Raw genomic sequence first — 18,144 nt, forward strand, 5'->3', positions numbered from 1 at the left:
AGGTATAGGGATCGAGGGATACTTCCAGCTTGAATTGCTCTCGTTAATATCGCGATTGACTTCATGTCTATGACACTCCTCGCACGATGCGGCAAATGGGCTTAGTCCATATGCTAAGCCCATGAAGCTGCGAGACCATAATGCTTCTGCAACACAAATCAGGCACGCAAATCTCTCGCTCTAAAGCAAACTCATATAGCTCTGTCCCGAGTCAACACGTAGGCCGTGGCTAGACTTCGCACTCATGACTCGTTCTGCTTCATCCATGTCGTAACTCCCAGTCGGACGTGCCTCTATCATGACGTTTGGGAACAATAACGTTCTTCGCGTCGGGTGTGGCCTATTTGTAGATGCCGGGTTCGTTGTGGTAGTATTACCATATCTACGAACATGTCCATGTAATAAGACCGTTCACTTGATCTTCAGTTCCTCCTGCTGCGCAGGCTGAGCCGCCGGAATCTGGAGAGGCTGCTGGGGTGGGGGCTGCAATGCCATCTGCCCGGCGGCCTTCTGCTGATCCGCCTTCTTCTGCGCCTGCTGTGCCTGCTGTGCCTGAAGTTTCTGGAGCTTCTCGTGCTCTTCGATGGTCTGCTTCTGTTCCTCGAGGGAGAGCGAGTTGAATGCAGCGATGTCCTGGTCCCACTTCATGACGCACTCGATGTTCCAGTTGCACCTCTCGACCTCGCCGAAGATGGGGTGTCTGAATCGCGGGTGCCGGCTGGGCCAGTTGGACGCGTGGTAGTGGTGCTTGACCAGGGCGCCTCTGGAGTTGTGGTTCCCCGAATCGGAGTGGCCCTGGCCGGCGGCGAAGGACTCGACGTCGCGGACCAGGATGTTGCTGACGACCTTGGACTCGTCAATGTCGTGGAAGGCGTCCCACGTTACCGTCCCCGATCGAGAACGAGCGCTCATCACCTCCAGCACGGCTCTCGTGAAGGCCGACGGCCCCGTGCCGCTGATGACCTCGTCGAAGTCGAGCTTGACCTCCGAGATGGACACGCCCTGCGACTTGGCGACGTCGCCGAGCCATGTCATGATGTTCTCGACCAGCTTCAGCATGACGGGATGGCCGGGCCGCGACATGAAGGTCCACTGGCAGAAAGACATGGACTTCTTGCCGAGGATCGGGTGGTCTTTGAAGTGCGGCTGATCGATCTCGACGCCAATGACGAGGTCGATGTCGGCTTCCGCATACCGTTCCGGGATCCATCGGCTGACGGGTCGGAGGTCCTCCACGTCGATGTCGGCGTAGACCCCGCCCTCGGCGTACATGATCATGTAGCGGAGGAGGTCGGCCTTGATGATGGTTGCGTTCACGTTGCGGTACATGTCGACGATGTCTGGGCGGTCGAAGCCGTCGGGGCCGTAGTGCTCTTCGACATATTCCATGTCATTGTTCTCGGTGAGGACCTCGTACCGGTACCCAGGGTTCTTGTCCGTCCACGTACGCGCAGTGAGGATCTGCTCGATTTCAAAAGCGAACGGCGCAACCTTCCAAGACTGCCAGATCTTCTTGGGGAAAGCCGGACGCTTACTCGCTGTTGAATATTGGCCGCCTCGTTTGGAAAGATGCTTGGGCTTTGGCATCGATCCGAACCAATCGAGGTTGGTAACAAGAAGAATTATGCAGACACAAACGATGTACAAAGGTAAACACCTCCGTAGTTGTGTCGGGACTCTGTTTCTGAAAAAGTTGGCCTTGGTCGAGCCGGTTGGGCTCAAAGGACTCAGTGGACTCATTATGGGCGATGACATGGTGCCTGAAGTCGTCAAGAGCTCTCTGCTTGGGGGGGGTGTTCAACCGAAGAAGCTTTGGAACCAAGCTTTTTGGGCGGAGATGCGAGAGCATAAGAGTTGGATAAGAGGGATGCATGTTGAGATTTGAAGACGCTTCTTGCATGCAGGCACGCGACCCCAAGTATCCTCTTCGCCTAGGCCAGAATGACCCCCCACGGTAACCCGGCATCTGGCCCTCAGTTGGTGTTGCACATCACTTTCACAAGCCGGGATGCAAAGGCCAAGCTGAGAGAGGAACACCGAGGTCGTCTACGTGAAGTCACATCGTGTTAATCCTGTCTGGCCGTCGTGCAATACTCGGGCTTAGGCTTGTTGGGCGGGGTGACTATTCAATCCGTCATTCAATACGAGAGAGGCTGGCATAGGAACTTAACGGTGCTCTCTCTCATTCGTGCAGGCCAAAGCCACCATCTGGCACCGAAGAAGGTCAGGCAGCCCCAGAGATCGAAGACGTTCAGGACGAGGTGGGGGATGTGACGAGAACCACTCGTTGCGGCCTGCCGCATTTCGCGCCATAATAGCGCCGGGAGACTGAGCTTGTTCGAGAATCGATTGGGCCGATCCTGGCCACCGGCATCCACGGTCTACGATAGTCAGGGGAGCGAAGGCTGGCGGAATCTACCCAATAAGGAGGGCTTCCAAGCAGCCGGCCAACCCGTAGGGAGATGTCGAGGTGATCCAACCGGCCGAGTAGCTTGAGTCGGAGATGCTGTGGTTCACATGCATGTCGGAACAGTCCCCTAACCTAGGTGAACGAGTTGATGCTACGCCGCTCTACAACAGTACAAGGGCCGTCCGGCCTGGTTGAAATCTATGTATGGTTTGTACGTCACGATGAAGGACCTTTTGGTGAAATCGTATCCTTCCAACGCCGCTAAACCTGCTCATTTTGGTGATGGTCTGAAGCCTGTCTCTCCGCATTCTATCTACCCTTGCCTATTCCCCCGCATATTGGACCAGGACCCCCCCAGACGGTTCATCCTAGGCTCAGCCCACTTCCCCACACACTCTTCGACATTGCTCGGCCTCGGGACTATCTCATGGTTCAGGTGCTGGGGTGCATGTTAGTCGACCTTGTTTTTGCTTGTGAAAACTTTGGACGAACAAGTCGTTAACAGCAAGCATATCTCATGGGCTTACTTGGTGAAAATAACGAAAAAACCAACGCCAAGCCCTGACCATTCCCGTCCGAGGACAATTTGAGCTGAAAATCGCCGTTCAGAGGTTCCTCTGATACTGAAAAAAGCCGAGCCTCTTTTCCCCCAAATCAACAATTACCCCAGAGAGGTAAGGGTTGGAATATTCCCATCCTGCAGCACCAGCACACGCCCCGTCGGCATCCATCCCCCACATCGTGAACAGCTTGAGGCCGAAACCGTCCTCTTCACATCGACTGCTTCAACACTTCACCCACCCCGTCAAAGATGCCCTACAGAAACGAGGGCATTCTCGACAGCCAAGGCTGGGACGAAGTCAAGCCAACCTGGTGCGACAAGTCCCGATGGCTGACCGAGGACGGCGACTGGAAGCCGGTCACCCTTCTACGGAGCAGACGGCCCTCGCGTCTGAACCTCGCCCGCCTCGGCTCCTTCTTCTGGCCCATCAAAGACACCAAGCAACCGGAGACGCTGCGGCCGACGGCCTACCTCGACGGCCTCCGAGGGTTCGCCGCCTTCCTGGTCTACTGGCACCACAACCAGCTCTGGGCCCACGAGCCGCACGTGCAGAACCGCATCTTGGAGAACGCCTTTGGCTACGAAGACAAGTACCATCTCGCCGCCTTTCCCGGGATACGGCACCTCTTCACCGGCGGCCATTTCGCCGTGTCTGTGTTCTTCGTCATATCCGGCTACGTGCTGTCCGCCAAACCGCTGGGCCTGATCCAATCGGGGGACCATGCCAAACTGGCAGAGAACGTCGGCTCGGCCTTGTTCAGGCGCTGGCTCAGACTTTACCTTCCCTTAATGGTGACCACCTTCGTCTTCATGAGCTTTCTCCATCTCTTCGACATGTGGGTCGACAACATCGACCGCTCATCGACCTGGCGAGAAGACGTATGGCTCTGGTACTGCGAGCTCAAGAACTTCAGCTTCGTCTTCACCACCGGCGGCAGTCCCTTCTTCAGCTGGAACCCCCATCTTTGGTCGATCCCAGTGGAGATGAAAGGGTCGGTCATCATCTACACGGCCCTCCTCTCGTTCTCGCGATGCACTAGAAACGCCAGGCTCTGGTGCGAGGCCGGGCTAGCATTCTACTTCATGTACATTGCCGACGGATGGTACGGCGCCATGTTCGTCATGGGCATGATGCTGTGCGACCTAGACCTGCTGGCGAGGAAGAACGATCTGCCGGACATCTTCAAGAAGATGGAGCCGGCCAAGACCTTCGTCTTCTACCACCTCTTCGTCTTTTCCATGTACCTGGGCGGCGTACCATCGTACACGGGCGACGCATCGAAGATGCGCGAAAACCGCGGATGGTACTACTTGTCCCTGCTCAAGCCGCAGGCCGTCTTCGACTACAAGTGGTTCTACCTCTTCTGGGCCGCCTTCCTCCTCGTCGCCTCTGTTCCTCGCATCTGGTGGCTGAAGAGGTTCTTCGAGACGCGCTTCTGCCAGTATCTCGGGCGGATCTCGTTCGCCCTCTATCTGGTCCACGGGCCCGTCCTGGGGACGCTGGGAGACCGCCTCTACACGGCCGCGGGGTATTACAAGGACTCGGAGAAGGAACACCTCGCCCACCTCGTCGACAAGCTCGCGTTGCCAAAGATCGGCCCTCTCGGGCTGGAGCCGGCCTTCTTGCTCCCGCATCTCATTATCTTGCCCACGACTCTCTGGCTGGCCGAGGTTGTGACGAGGTTCATCGACGAGCCTAGCGTTAGGGTAGCGCAATGGCTCTACAGGAAGACGCTTGACGCTCCGGCAGTGCCGGTGAAAGGCTAAGGAGGCGTGCTGGATAGTGAACCGGGCCTTCAGCCACAGGGTTGTTCGGCAAGACCGAGCCAATACGGCATCTAGCACGAAGTAGTAATTAGTGTACAGCACTTGTAATTGATCGATAAAAATAGCTATCCTCTCATCGTCTGAAACTACAAAACGGCCGGTTGCGATGCCAAAGCCGTTGTGTAATGCGACTGGCTGGCTTCGGCTCAGAACAGTCAACTTCCAACTGTCTATTCTGGTCCAACTACAATCACCCAATATTCGCCCCGGAAGACATTTGCCACGCGAGCCGGCGGCATGAGCTGTGCTGATGGCTTCGAGACCGTCACAGACTCACGAGCAAACCGACTCCTGCTACGAAAGAGGCTTGCGGAGGGTGCCAACGATTCGTTTCCAACGGACCGCATGCCTGGCTTTCTCGTATGGCTTCATTTTAGTCTCGACTTGCAGCTGCATCACACCCAACGTGGCTGCAGGAACGGATTCACTGCCCGAATCGGAACTGGTGTGTGGAGGCTCGTGAGGGGAGAGGAGGGGAGGGATTGCAACTCTGACCAGGGGTTCACCGAGGCACACCTACTTACACATGCTCACATGTCCGAAGGCAAGAGTGACGGCTTTTGAGGGCACATCATTACGCAAATTCGGGATTTTGTCTCTGGCACCACCGTGGTCCAGTTCACCCAAACCCTTTGCAGGAATACTTTGAGTGGCTGGGAGGCATAAGGCCCGATACGAGATTGTAAGCAAGTGAGGGGAAAGATACCCAAGCATCAATCAATGGACCATGGTCGTCTTCCCTTGCTGATCTGCTAATCTCCATCACACGGCATACATCTCCCGATGTCTTCCACATGACGTCTCATGCCCCCCTATAGCTCCATCCATCACAAAGACGTCGACTGTCACTTCCCCCCACATTCGTTGGTATTCTTGCCCGATGCAATCCTGATCCTGGGATACACCTGATCCAGAAGAGCTCTCTGTCTGTGCCGATGCTCCGGAACCCATTCTCACCGCGCCTCACCTCCCAGTCAAGGCCGACTCAGTCCAGCAGAACCTAGTCAGCACAACAACTGCGTCACTTGTCTCTTCTTCCTGTGATCCTAGCTGTGTACGCTGCTCGTCCCCGGACTCCCGGCCGCACAACCCCGAGGAGACCTCCGCGTCTGCGGAGAGCTCTTCACAATGTTAGCCAGGGACTTCAAGCGTGTCGTCCTCATCATCGGCCCCTTTCTCTTTCTCGCCTACGTCGGCATCCGATGTCTCGACCTCGGGAGCTCCGCTCCGGGTCCCAACCGCTGGTTCGATCACGTCTTATCAACGAATTGGAGATTGAATGACGGGCTCAAGCCGTTCTCGCAACCGCCGAACTCGGCCGCACCTACACAGTCACAAGCCGCGTTCGCGGCCTCTCCACCGCCCTCGGCTCCAACAGAAGTGACAACCCATCACGAAATAGTCTCGTCGTCTACCATTGACAAAAACTTCTTCCCGATCCTTTTCGGCGAACTGGAAGCTATCAATCCCAATATCTTGCCCCACCCCACTCTGGACAACACTTTTATCGTTGTGGCGCAGAAGAGAAAGGCAGACGACAACACCGTCGAGCATGTCGAGCTCGTTTGCAACGCCGTCTTCACATCAGAGGGCCTCACCTGCGTCGACGTACCGACTGCCCTGCCCATCGCCGCTACCACGAGCGGAGACGACAAGTGCCCCCCCAAACTAGCCTACATCGCCCTGAACGTTGGACCGCACGATGCCCGCGTCTTCTACGGCCCCAAGGCCCCGTTCATCGTGTTTGGCTCCAACTCATTGTTCGCGTGCTTTGGACAGTTCATGCAGGACTTCCGCACGCTCGGCGACTGGGACTTTGAGATGTCGCCCGACATGGGCTTCGGCCGTGGCACGGAGCTGCAACGTCCGGCGCCGTGGGGAACGATGGAGAAGAACTGGTTCACCTTCTGGGACGAGGAGGGTGCGATTTACATCCACCAGGACGTGGCGCCGAAACGGGTCTTTGCCAAACTGAACGCAGACGGCTCCGTGGGACCGGACATCGCGCCATTGGCAACCGGGGACAAGGCGTGCCTGAGCAAGTACATGCCGAAGCTGCCGCCAGATCTGGAGTCGATACACCAGGCGACCAACTCCCTCAGCGTCTCGTTCTGCAAGCGGAGCGACCCGACCTGTAAGGCCACCAGCGACAACACGTTCATCATCACGGTGTTCCAGCACAAGACGTTCTACCGCTTCCACAGCGAGTACGAACCGTACGTCATGGTGTTCCGACAAAGGGCGCCGTTTGAAGTGTTCGCGGTGTCGAAGAAGCCCTTGTGGATCCGTGGCCGGGAGAAGAGGCTTGATGGGAGCTCCGAAATGTTTTACGTAACGTCTATGAGCTGGAAGAGGAAGGATCAGAGATACCATGGTTTCTTGGACGATGTGCTCTTCCTGTCCTTCGGAATAGAAGACCAGCGGACGGGGGCCATCGACGTCCTCGCGGAGGACCTGCTGGCCGAGCTTGGAACCTGCCTAGAGGTATAGAGGATGATTCCCTGACAATACGGCGGAACACGTTGCAGAAAGAATCATTAGTGCGGAATGATTCCCAGCGAGCATTTTTAGAATTCGGGTGTTCAACTGTACAGAGCATTGCTTTGAAGCAAAAGCCCATCCATTCCCTTACAAGTTATTTTGGCTTCTTGATAGGCCATGTTCAAACGGAATGATCTTCATGACCCGTTTCGAGTAACAAATAACCATTTCAGACATGGAACGGGGTAAAGATAGCCACCGGCAGTTTGGAGAGCTTGCGGAGTATGTTTACAATCCCGCAGAAGATCGCGAGGCTAATAAGGGAGAGATGAATCGACAACGAAACCCTTACTGTCGCACCAACTAGTCGCCGCGGAGGTCTTTGTCTCCACATAGACAAATGCTTCAAGAACGAGATCGGCTTTTGTCAAGTTGTCCATATTCGATCAAGTGGCGACGAGACTTGCTGTGGCGTTACCTCGCGGGTTACCAAATCCGGAAGACTAGGCCCATCCGGCTGGGTTTTCGACCTTGATGGGTTTCAGAAGCTTTTTGAGGTCGCCGCTTCTTGGGGACATCAGACTGTTTATCCTGTTTAGTCTTGCATGTCGGTTTCGCAGCCGGTCTCTATCGTGACAGGTAAAGGTCGCGACGAGAAGCGTGGACCGTGAATGCCCTTACGTAGGAAGCGGAATATTTGCCATGGGCGGGATTGACGCGGATCGAATGCGGATATATGGACATTTTACGTGCCGACTGACCAACAGGCCAAGAAACCTCCAGCCACGGCAGCGTCAACATCCGGGCTGCAAACGGACATAGTCGTCTTCGAGTCTCACCAAGAACATATAGACCAGAGCCATGCCGAGTAGAACCGACGAGAACGACGCCAGAGAAGCCATGGGGGGCTTGGCCACACAAGCAGGAAAGGCGCTGGGCCAGTCCGGATGCGGAATGTTGCCACGGACGTCAGTCCACTTGCGCGGGCTGTCCTGGACAAAGCATTCCTCCGATGTGTGTCGGCTTTATTATCAACGGAACATCCCAAGACAATTCGTATTTTCGGTCCTCAACAAGATTCCACCGCTGTTTTAACTTTCTCCTCAGGTCAGCCCAGGTATCCACAGCCAGCCAGCCAGGGGTTCTCAGTTGTGCCAAACAACCCCGACCGAGATATAAATTCGGACCCAAAGTGCCAACCATGACGAACGCCCACCCCCCTGCACTAGCACGGGTCAGTCCACCTGTCAGGATGATTAACCCGGATCACTCCTTCACCTTCGTGAACCTGGCCTCGAAGAGCTTCGAGCTCGTCCAGCACACGATCCCGACGTCCCCGGACATACGGATGGTCCACGAGCTGCCCGACAGCACGCAGCTGGGAAAGGATGGGCAGCTGATTATGTCGTGGACGAAGGGGTGCTATTTCGGCAAGAGCGGCCGCGACGACGTGTTCCTCTGCTGGCAGGAGATGGAGGCGCTGCAGTCGTTCTGCGTCGGCATCGAGTCGCCCGAGCGCGGTTTCTTCAAGCCCATCCGGTCGCATTACAAGATCAAGTACAACGACGGCACGACCGCCAAGGACTGGTTCAGGCCTTCCGACAACCCCGGGGACCCGTACACGTTCCCCAACACCATGAACGTCGACATCGTGGTGACGAGCCACTCTGCCAAGGACCAGCTGGAGCTCGAAATCACCATCAGGGATAGGAATCCACCGGAGCTTAAGCAGTGATGGTAGGTGCCTGGATGGTTCATGTTCGAGTGAAGCCGGAGCTAACAAGCCGTCACAAGGATTTCGATGTCGAGACGAGCACCACCACGAGACGAACATAAGGAGGGACATTCCTACATTGAGGTTTGAAGCAGGGCACTGTTGTTGTTGTTGTTGTTGGTCACAAAACGAAAAAGCCTTCAGGAGTTTGGCGTTAAAATCAAGTGGGGGATGTACAGAGAGCTACTGGAAGAGGTGAATGCTTTTGGGGCGTCATGTACATTTGTCACCCATACCACATTTGCAAGTTTAAAGCTCGGTCTGTCTCGCAGTGTGTACCATTTCAGGTATCTTTGTCCGCGGAATGCCATCGTCAATTTTTCGCAATTTACGTTGTGGCGGTTCCTCAGGAGTATTACTGACTTACTCGCCTCGAGGCCGGTGGGATCTCCCGGCAGGAGGGGGGCCTCGGCCTCCGAAGCTCCACTATCGTGAATCCGCCGCTCCACCAACATCTCCATCGGGAGTTTTCAAAATTTGCCGGACATGATACCACCTACCCCTGCCCCGTCAACAAGCCAACATGGTCTGGTGGTGTAGTTGGTTATCACGTCAGTCTAACATCTCGCCGAGTCGCCTCGCCGGGCTGAGCACACTGAAGGTCTCCGGTTCAAGTCCGGGCTAGATCATCCACATGGGCGATTGGTTTAGTGGTATAATGACCGCTTAGCATGCGGTAGGTCCAGGGTTCGATTCCCTGATCGTCCATCATTTTTACCCTTTTCATGGTTTTGTGGCTTACCACACCAACTCCCATGTGGTGGCTGCAGTCAGCAAGCAGGAAAGAAGCCTGGTTGGTGATGGATGAATGATACAAGCATTGTACTTGCGTGGCATGCGGAAGTAGGTGCAAAAGTGGGAGGGGGGGGTGAATAATAGTTTAATAATTCACCAAAGAATCTTGTCATCACCGAAGCGAAAACGATAACCGCAATTATCCTCAATGGCTAGTTATATCATCACTGGCTTGATACCACTCCACTCAAGATATTAGCAACAATGTCAAAGACCTGATAGGACCGAATCCCCGAGGCTCCCGCTTGAGTTCGACGTAGCCATACCAACCTCAAAGCTTACAAAAAGCATCCAGCTGATTTGACTCTGGCTCAGTTTGTGCATCGTACGGAGGATTGTAGCGCGCGCACTAAGATGAGGATCATCCCTGCTGGTTATCCCTCCTCCAAGCCTGAACTTTCCCTGCCCGCTCGCCCGCCCATTCTCCTAGCGCTTACAATCAGACGAGACGGGGGTTGCCAGCACAGAGACAAGACATTTAAAGCCTTCCCCGGTCCTCGATCGATGTCAATGTCTGTCCGTCAGCTTCAACCTGGGTTCCGCTCTCTTTTCCTTGCAGCAAAGTCCGTAGATCCACCATGGCGCCCATATCGCACTTCTTGCCCCCCGCCACGAGCTTGTCAGGCGTCGCCCTGCTGGCCTTGGGCTCTGGTGTTCTTTTGTACCTCATCAGTCGGGCTTTCTACTCCATCCCGTACCCCAAGGGAATGGCGCTCGTGGGCGAGCCCCCAGGGGCCACGCGATTCAGTCTTCGCACGTATTGGCGGTACTACACAGACTGCCGCGGATTGTTTCGGGAGGCCTACGATAACGTAACTATTTCACCTGGGAGAGCCCCCCCCCGTCACCGGCGTTCCACCCCACTAATCCAGAGTGTGCCAGTACTCGAAGAAGGGCAAGCCGGTGGTCATTCCCGGGCTCGGCTTCCGCCACGAGGTCATCATGCCTATGAATTCCATGCGCTGGGTACAGACTTATCCCGAAACGGCGCTCGACTTGGGCAAAGCGTTCGCCGAGGTCGATCAGGTGGAGTGGGCACTGGGCCACGATCGCTACGTCGATGACGCATGGCATGGGGTCCTTGTGCGGACGGAGCTCAACGCCGTGTTGGAGAACATCTGCGCCAGCTTGAACGATGAGCTCGGGGTCGCATTCGACAAATGGTTCGGGACCGATCCCGAGTGGAAGGAGATCGACCTGTTCGAGTCCGTGAAAATGGTTGTGGCCCAGGCAGCCAGCCGCTTCACCATCGGTCCCGGGATTTGTGAGCAATTTCCGCACGCAGCTTGAGCCGGGTCATTGACCTTCTTGTGTTAACATCCGCCAGGCCGGAACGAAGAATACCTGAACCTGTCGATCGACATAGTCAACCAGCTCATAATGAACGCAGGCGCTACGGGGGGCAGCCCTCGCGTCCTGCGGCCCGTAGTCGGCACCTTGGTCAATCTCACACTGCACAGCAAGGTCAACAGGCTCAAGAAGATGTTCCAGCCGATCTGGGAGGAGCGCGTCGAGATCCTCAAGCACGACAGAGACGACCCGGACCACGTCGAGCCGCAAGACCACCTACAGATGATGGCCCGCTACGCCAAGGAGCACCGTCCGGAGGAGTTCAACGACATCGACATGATGACGCGGCGCCTCATCGCCGCCAACTTCGGCTCCATGCACCAGACCTCCCTCCAGGTCACCAACATGCTGCTCAACATCCTGGGCTCCGACGCCGAGTTCAACACCATCGCCGCCCTCAGGGACGAGGTCGACCGCGTGCTGCACGCCGACGGGGACGGCAACTGGACAAAGGCCAAGGTCAACCGGATGGTCAAGGCGGACAGCGTCGCGCGCGAGACGCTGCGGCTCAACTCGTTTGGCGGGCGCGCCGTGTTCCGGAAGGTCATGGTCGACGGCATCAAGACGCCGGACGGCCAGGGGCTGCCCAAGGGCACCCTCATCTCCTTCCTCGGCCAGCCGGCGCAGACGGACGGCGAGGTAATCGAGGATCCCCTCAAATACGACCCGTTCCGCTTCTCCCGCATGCGCGAGGACGCCGCCGCCAGGGACGAGAAGGCGCCCGCCGTCTCCTTCGTCACGACGAGCCCCGAGTACCTGCCCTTCGGCCACGGCAAGCACGCGTGCCCCGGCCGGTTCCTCATCGACTTTGAGCTCAAGATGATCATTGCCTATTTGCTGGGGCACTACGACGTGGAGTTCCCCGCCGAGTACAACGGCAAGCGGCCGGAGAACTACTGGCTGACCGAGGCCTGCTTTCCGCCAGATGGGGCGAGGGTCCGCATACGGAGAAAGAAGAATGCCGACGGCAAATAGAAACACAAGTTTCGGTAGGGGCTGTAGGGCGGTGCGTAGGCCGGGATAGAAGTGTCGTTAAGACAGAGCATGGTGAAGCCGGTGGGAGACTTTCTTAAAAAAGATTAAGTGAACAGGTGATCCCGGAATCTTCAATATGAGCCCGTAGTGTATAAACAGTCTGCTCATTGAGACCATCGCATTTTAGACACTTTAGGGACCACACTCGAAGCCAGTTTGATGTTAAGGAGGGGTATGTTGGAGAAACAGCTCGTTAGCTGCAAAGCCTCACGAGCAAATCACACATATGACAGCTCAAAAGTGTAAAGAGAAGCTGTGTTTTGGTTGCGAGTGCTGCATGGGAGAAGCTCCCTTGAACTATGTACATGAAGTTTACGAGCTCCGCAACACGGTCCGATCATCCTGGACTGTCCTGCTTGGGTAGGCCAAATGCTGCCCAGGTCGACACTAGACGCACTGAGAGTAGAAGGGGTTCAGAGCTTGGCAGGTCGATCCCGCGGCGCAGGTCGTCAAGCCGGTCCACCCCTGGCCGCCGCACTGGCCGAACTTGGGCACGGTTCCGCCGCCGCCGCCGCCCGCAGACGTCGTCGTCGACACCGTTGCGGCCCTGGTGGTGGTCGCCGGGACCGGCACCGTAGTCGTCCGCAGGGTCGTCGACGGACTGCCCCCGCCGCTGCCCCCGGTGGCCCCGGGCGGCGTGGCGCTCGACGTCGCGGTGGGCCGGGCGGTGCTCTGCGCCACGGTCGACGGGAGCCCCGCGACCAGCGTCGGGCCTGGCATCTGGTAGACGAGGGGGCTCGTGTACAGGTTGAAGAGGACGCCCGGGCCGTCGGCCTTGTACAGCGCCGTGCCCTTGACGCCGGCCGGGGCGAGGGAGCCACCGCCCGTGACCTTGATGTTGAAGCACTGGGGGTACGCCTGGGCGCCGTTGGGGTTCCCGCCCGAGTGTAGCGCGAGGATCTCGTGGCGGAGCACGTAGTTGCCCGGGGCGAGGGTGGGCGGGATCTGGACGGTCCAGGTGAAGCCGTTGGCGATGAGCCTGTCGGCGGCCCAGTTGCCGCTCGGCAGCGACATGTCGATGAGGCCGCCAGCGCCGATCTTGAAGAAGTTGAGCGACGTCTTGTCGACCGTCTCGCAGTCGCCGCTGCACTTGGCGAGGTAGTCGATGACGGGGCCCTTGTGCGAGTCGGGCCAGGTGTCCCAGACGAGCTGGATCTTGGTCCCGGCGGGGACGGTGGCGTGGCCGCCGGCGGGGACGCCGTTCTTGTGGCAGATGATGTCGTTCGTGCCGAAGTTGGCGGGCTCGACGAACCCGTTGTCGGGTTGGTCGATCTTCCAGCCGACGACGGGGCCCGCGGGGGGTGAGTAGGTGAAGGCGGGCGAATCCCAGCCGCGGTAGGCGACGCCATCTGCAACGAGCCAGTTCACGTGGCCGTGGGCCGAGACGGTGGCCGCCAACGCCAGGAGCAGGGAGGAAGGGCTGAGATGGCCCATGGTTGTCAACTTGTCACTGATTCTGATGAACAGATCGTACTCTTGAGTGTAAAAGAACGGTACCCGAAGATTTGGTTTGATGAGCGGTAACAAGTTCAGGCAAAATGCAGCCCAGGGAGACGAAAACGGCGGCACATATATAGCACTTCATACCCGGACCGTAGACAACATGATGATGACAATATGTGAATGACACCAGAAACAGGGCGGCGGATATTAACCGCCATCCATACCATGCAGTCCAAGCTGTAGATAGATTGCCCAAGTGAGGCTATGTGCCATCGTGAAGAAGTCACGACGAGACGCCAGCGTAGCATGTCTGGCCCCGTCGTCCGGTTCCGGACCAAGTCAAGTCGCGAGAACCAAGAAACCCCTTCATTTCCCCGCGGTCTCCTGCATGCCAACCCTGTCTACCGTGCGGTAAGCACCTGTCACGAGAGCACGAAGAAGGCGCGCCGTGATGGGACGCATTCATCCGTGATGCCTGAATCGGAATGCCGTCGTGCTGGGCACGTCTTCCAAGCCGGCGAGCATTGATTGGGAACCACAATGTCAGGCGCCGTGGTCGCCGCCCCCTCCCACACCCCCTTTCCCCCCCTTTCCCTGCCGCCGTAAGCCCTGGAGGGACTGCGCAGACGTGGCCCTGAGATGGTTGGTGCCAGAGGAAAGAAATGTGCAGAATTAGGAAATCTCGGCCTGCTGGCACCGAGAAAATGTGACGGCGCGCAGGAGCCCGGGGTTGCATCGGGAGACCGGGGATGTGGGGTCACGGTGATTGGTGGGCGTCAGAGGTGACGGTCCGGATGGTGTTTATATGTGACCCGATGGCGGCCTCCTTATAAATTGCTTGCTCATCTGTGTTTGTTTGATGCCGGCTTACTTGGCGGGTGGGTGCACCCGCGAGAACTGACCATTGACACTCAAGACATTGGGTCTCACCTGATATGACTGTCCCGGTTGAAGATGGTATTTATTAGATTGTCTCTGGCGGAAACGGTGGATTTCTCTGGGATGACGAGAATTAGCTAGTCATGTCGGAAGTAGTTGGCTGGTGTTGTTGTTAAACGACTTAGTGCTCCATCACCATATGATTATCGGGTGTCCCACAGGCCCCCCCTTACTAGCCATCCGTTGTCCTACAGACCTCCCTGAAGTGGGCATTGAAAACGATTGTGGATTTTTTATAAATATTTGTTAGTTTTGGCATGATGTATACTAACCGAATCATTCTAATTAAGTTGAGCGGAATATATGTACATGTTTGTATCTGCTAAACAGAAATAATCAACTGAAATAAAAACATACAACACTAGGTATTTGCTAGTTGTTACTAACCTAACTACTAATCCGACCCTTACGAACTCTTAGCTGTGTAAGCTGTGACTTCCTATTTTTAAGGTCTTGCACTTCTATTATTGGAAGGCAAAGCTCCCTTAATAGACCTACTTTACAGCACAAAGTAAGTCCTTACTGAAATATTACTACTCTATTTTTACTATTCTAAACTCTACTGAATGTAGCAAATAGTATTTGGATACATATACTCCCTACTACCTTTAGTCTCTATACTCCTACTTCTAAAAAGATAGAAGCTACTAATAGGATTTTAATTTTTAATTTTGCACTTATTCCTCTCTACTGTTACGGTCAGATATCCGACAGTAGTGTTTCTGCTAACAGGTAGCTGAGGTCAGTACTCAATGAACAGTGCTGGGGTCTTGCTGGCTTGTTGGAGGTCTTGTTGGGGAGGATGCGGTGATCAGTCGTATACTCAAGGCGTAGGTAACTTGTCGTAGTCACAACAGAGGGATAATCTAAGAGTCACTTATGGTAGAGTGGATCACAAAGTTGATTGCTGAAGAGCTATGGAAGGTAACTACGTTGTGTGGAATGAATGTCCTTATATCCTAGTGTCCTGTTGCTGGATCACTTCCCGTTGTTGGTGATCCTTGGTGTTGGATCAGTTCAGTGGTTCACTGATCCTGAGTGCAGGATCATGTTGGATCACTAGCGATCCAAGCTGATCCATCACGTGACCTTCCCTAGTTCTTCCGTTCCGTTGTTCGGCCTGCGCCGTGCGCCTGCATACATGAGTGTCTCTCTGCCCTGCTGTTCGCGCCAGGGGCCGTTCCAGGCTGCATCAGTCACCAACCGAATTCGGGTCGTAACATCTACCTCCTGCCCCCTTAATACTCCTGCCCCCTTTTACCCTCCTCTTATTGCTACCTTAGTATTAACTACTATCTTAATAGTACTAGAAGTCTATAGTGCAGTAGAGTAAAGGACCTTATTAGAATAATACAATTATATAACTGTATAATACCTATAACTTAGAGGAAGAGTATACAGATTAAATAGTGCAGTATTTACTTATATATAAGGGAATTACCTCTTAGCTTAGCCTAAATAACTTAAGCTTAAATACAATAGTATATTTATCTTATATAATACTTATCTTAATATACTTATATAGTAAGTAAGCTACTTTTCTTCCTTTCTACCTCTTTTACCTTTATACTAACTTTCCTCTACATACAAATATGTAATTCTCCTTAATTAAATATTATATTACTCTTACTCTCTAAGCTATTTAAAAAGACTTAAAAATATCTATATAAAAGGCTACCCTAACCTATAAGGTCCCTTAAATAATACTTTAATATTAATATACTAAATGTATTACATAATTTAAAAAATAACTAAATTTAATAAAAATAACTATAACTAAAGAGGAGGTAATTCTTAAATAAGTTATTAATTTAATTAATTAAGAATTCCCTCTGCAATAAGAAGATATATAAGAAATAGCTAATTAACTTCTAAATGTATACAATAGAATATATATAGGACCCTAATAAGTAGAGAACTTTATATAATGTATTCCCTAATTAAAAATGCAATTTTAATATTAAATTAACTATTAGAGAGCCTTAATTAAGAATTCTATAATTATATAAGGCTAATTTGTACTTATACAAAATATAATTGTAAAGTATAGAATACTTAATAATAATATTTATAATTTTAATAAGACTAAATTCTTAATAGGAATACTATTATATGCAAAAAGTATTATAATATTTAATTATAAGGGAAGGCCTTATATAAAGTAGCTAAGTAATTAGGAATAGATTTCTATTATTTAGAGTATATATATAAATAACTAAGTAATACCTCTATATATTATTATAAAGAGTAAATATTACTTCCTCTTCTAGTATACTAATAGCTAATTTCTAATTATATAGTATATTTATTTAAGTAAAAATAAATAAATAATAAATTATATTAGCCTAAATTAGCTAAAGTACTTTAATTAGTATATAAGGACTTATATAAAGAGCTCTTATTAGTTCTTAATTCTTAATAGTTATAATAGCTACAAATTAACTAATTTTAATAAATACTAAAAAGAATAAAGTATTATTACTTTATATATATCTCTTTATTTATTATATAAGCTTTAGTCTCTTAATATTAAGTACTTTAGCTTATTAAAGTACTTATATAGTAAGGAAATTAAGAAAATAATGCAAATATAAATTTTGCATATTATTAAGGATAACTTCTTTCCTACTTTTAAAGTAGTATTCTTTACTTTAATAGCTAAAAATAATATATAAGCTAATTTTAAATAAGTAAGTCTTATACTTTTTAATTTTAAAGTAGTTCTTTCTTACTTAAATTTTAAGCTAAAAATACTAATACTATTAAATTTACAGCTAAGTAGCTAAAACTCCTAAAATGCAAAAATACTAACTATAGGACTAGACAGTATATAAAGTACTTCCTCCCTTAAAAAGAAAATTTAAGTATATTAAAGTAGCTTACTAATACCTTTATATAAAGTAATTAACCTATAGGCAAAAAGTATTAATAAATTAGCCTACTAATTAACTCTTATTAAAGCTAAGAATTATAAACTTTATATAGTAAATAAAGTATTAAGTATTAGAAAGTAAAAAAGACTTAATTACATTTTAGAGAATTACTTAATACTACTAAAGTAAAAGTACTATAGGGAGAAAAGAATATAATTAATACTAGAGGAGAGAATAATCCTTAGAAGGAGAATTATATAGAAGGTACTAAACTATACATATAATACTATAGTAATTATAGAGAGTTTAAATATAATATATAAATTTATAAAGTAGTTTAGAATAGTAATAAGGAAGAGAATAATAAGTAGTTTTAATTAATTTTATATATTATAGTTTAATTAACTTATATAAAAGGTAGAGAACCCTTTAGGGTATTCTATTGTATAATAATTACTGTATTTAATAGAACTAGTATTTATTACTCCCTTCTATTTAGCTTACTTCTATGCACTACTACCTCTCTATTATTAACTAAGTCTATCCCCTCTTCTTCTTCCTATAGGTACTAGCTGTAATATATATACTATATAGTGCAAAGGACGCCTTAGTACTAGCCTAAATACTAATTAATTATTTCAATAGCTTTTTTTAC

General features: G+C 51.6%; 6 protein-coding genes across 6 annotated transcripts; 4 read left to right on the forward strand and 2 right to left on the reverse strand.

Moving 5' to 3' along the window:
• Positions 1–411: 411 nt before the first annotated feature.
• CH63R_11260 (Glycosyltransferase sugar-binding region containing DXD domain) lies at positions 412–1,740 on the reverse strand (the record flags this gene model as incomplete). The annotated part of the gene is made up of 1 exon (XM_018306234.1): positions 412–1,740. The coding sequence occupies one exon, from the start codon at positions 1,738–1,740 to the stop codon at positions 412–414; it is 1,329 nt and encodes a 442-aa protein (XP_018153075.1).
• A 1,481-nt stretch (positions 1,741–3,221) lies between these two features.
• CH63R_11261 (Acyltransferase) lies at positions 3,222–4,739 on the forward strand (the record flags this gene model as incomplete). Its single annotated transcript, XM_018306235.1, has 1 exon — positions 3,222–4,739. The coding sequence occupies one exon, from the start codon at positions 3,222–3,224 to the stop codon at positions 4,737–4,739; it is 1,518 nt and encodes a 505-aa protein (XP_018153076.1).
• A 1,188-nt stretch (positions 4,740–5,927) lies between these two features.
• On the forward strand, positions 5,928–7,289 carry CH63R_11262 (uncharacterized protein; the record flags this gene model as incomplete). Its single annotated transcript, XM_018306236.1, has 1 exon — positions 5,928–7,289. One exon carries the CDS (start codon positions 5,928–5,930, stop codon positions 7,287–7,289), a length of 1,362 nt encoding a protein of 453 aa, XP_018153077.1.
• Positions 7,290–8,292: 1,003 nt separating this feature from the next.
• Positions 8,293–9,015, forward strand: CH63R_11263 (uncharacterized protein; the record flags this gene model as incomplete). Its single annotated transcript, XM_018306237.1, has 1 exon — positions 8,293–9,015. One exon carries the CDS (start codon positions 8,293–8,295, stop codon positions 9,013–9,015), a length of 723 nt encoding a protein of 240 aa, XP_018153078.1.
• A 1,412-nt stretch (positions 9,016–10,427) lies between these two features.
• CH63R_11264 (Cytochrome P450) lies at positions 10,428–12,174 on the forward strand (the record flags this gene model as incomplete). The annotated part of the gene is made up of 3 exons (XM_018306238.1): positions 10,428–10,661; positions 10,732–11,113; positions 11,177–12,174. 3 exons carry the CDS (start codon positions 10,428–10,430, stop codon positions 12,172–12,174), a joined length of 1,614 nt encoding a protein of 537 aa, XP_018153079.1.
• A 447-nt stretch (positions 12,175–12,621) lies between these two features.
• CH63R_11265 (Glycosyl hydrolase family 61) lies at positions 12,622–13,668 on the reverse strand (the record flags this gene model as incomplete). The annotated part of the gene is made up of 1 exon (XM_018306239.1): positions 12,622–13,668. One exon carries the CDS (start codon positions 13,666–13,668, stop codon positions 12,622–12,624), a length of 1,047 nt encoding a protein of 348 aa, XP_018153080.1.
• Positions 13,669–18,144: the final 4,476 nt, after the last annotated feature.

The sequence above is a fragment of the Colletotrichum higginsianum genome, chromosome 8, assembly GCF_001672515.1.
Source record: "Colletotrichum higginsianum IMI 349063 chromosome 8, whole genome shotgun sequence".
NCBI classification, from domain to species: domain Eukaryota; kingdom Fungi; phylum Ascomycota; class Sordariomycetes; order Glomerellales; family Glomerellaceae; genus Colletotrichum; species Colletotrichum higginsianum.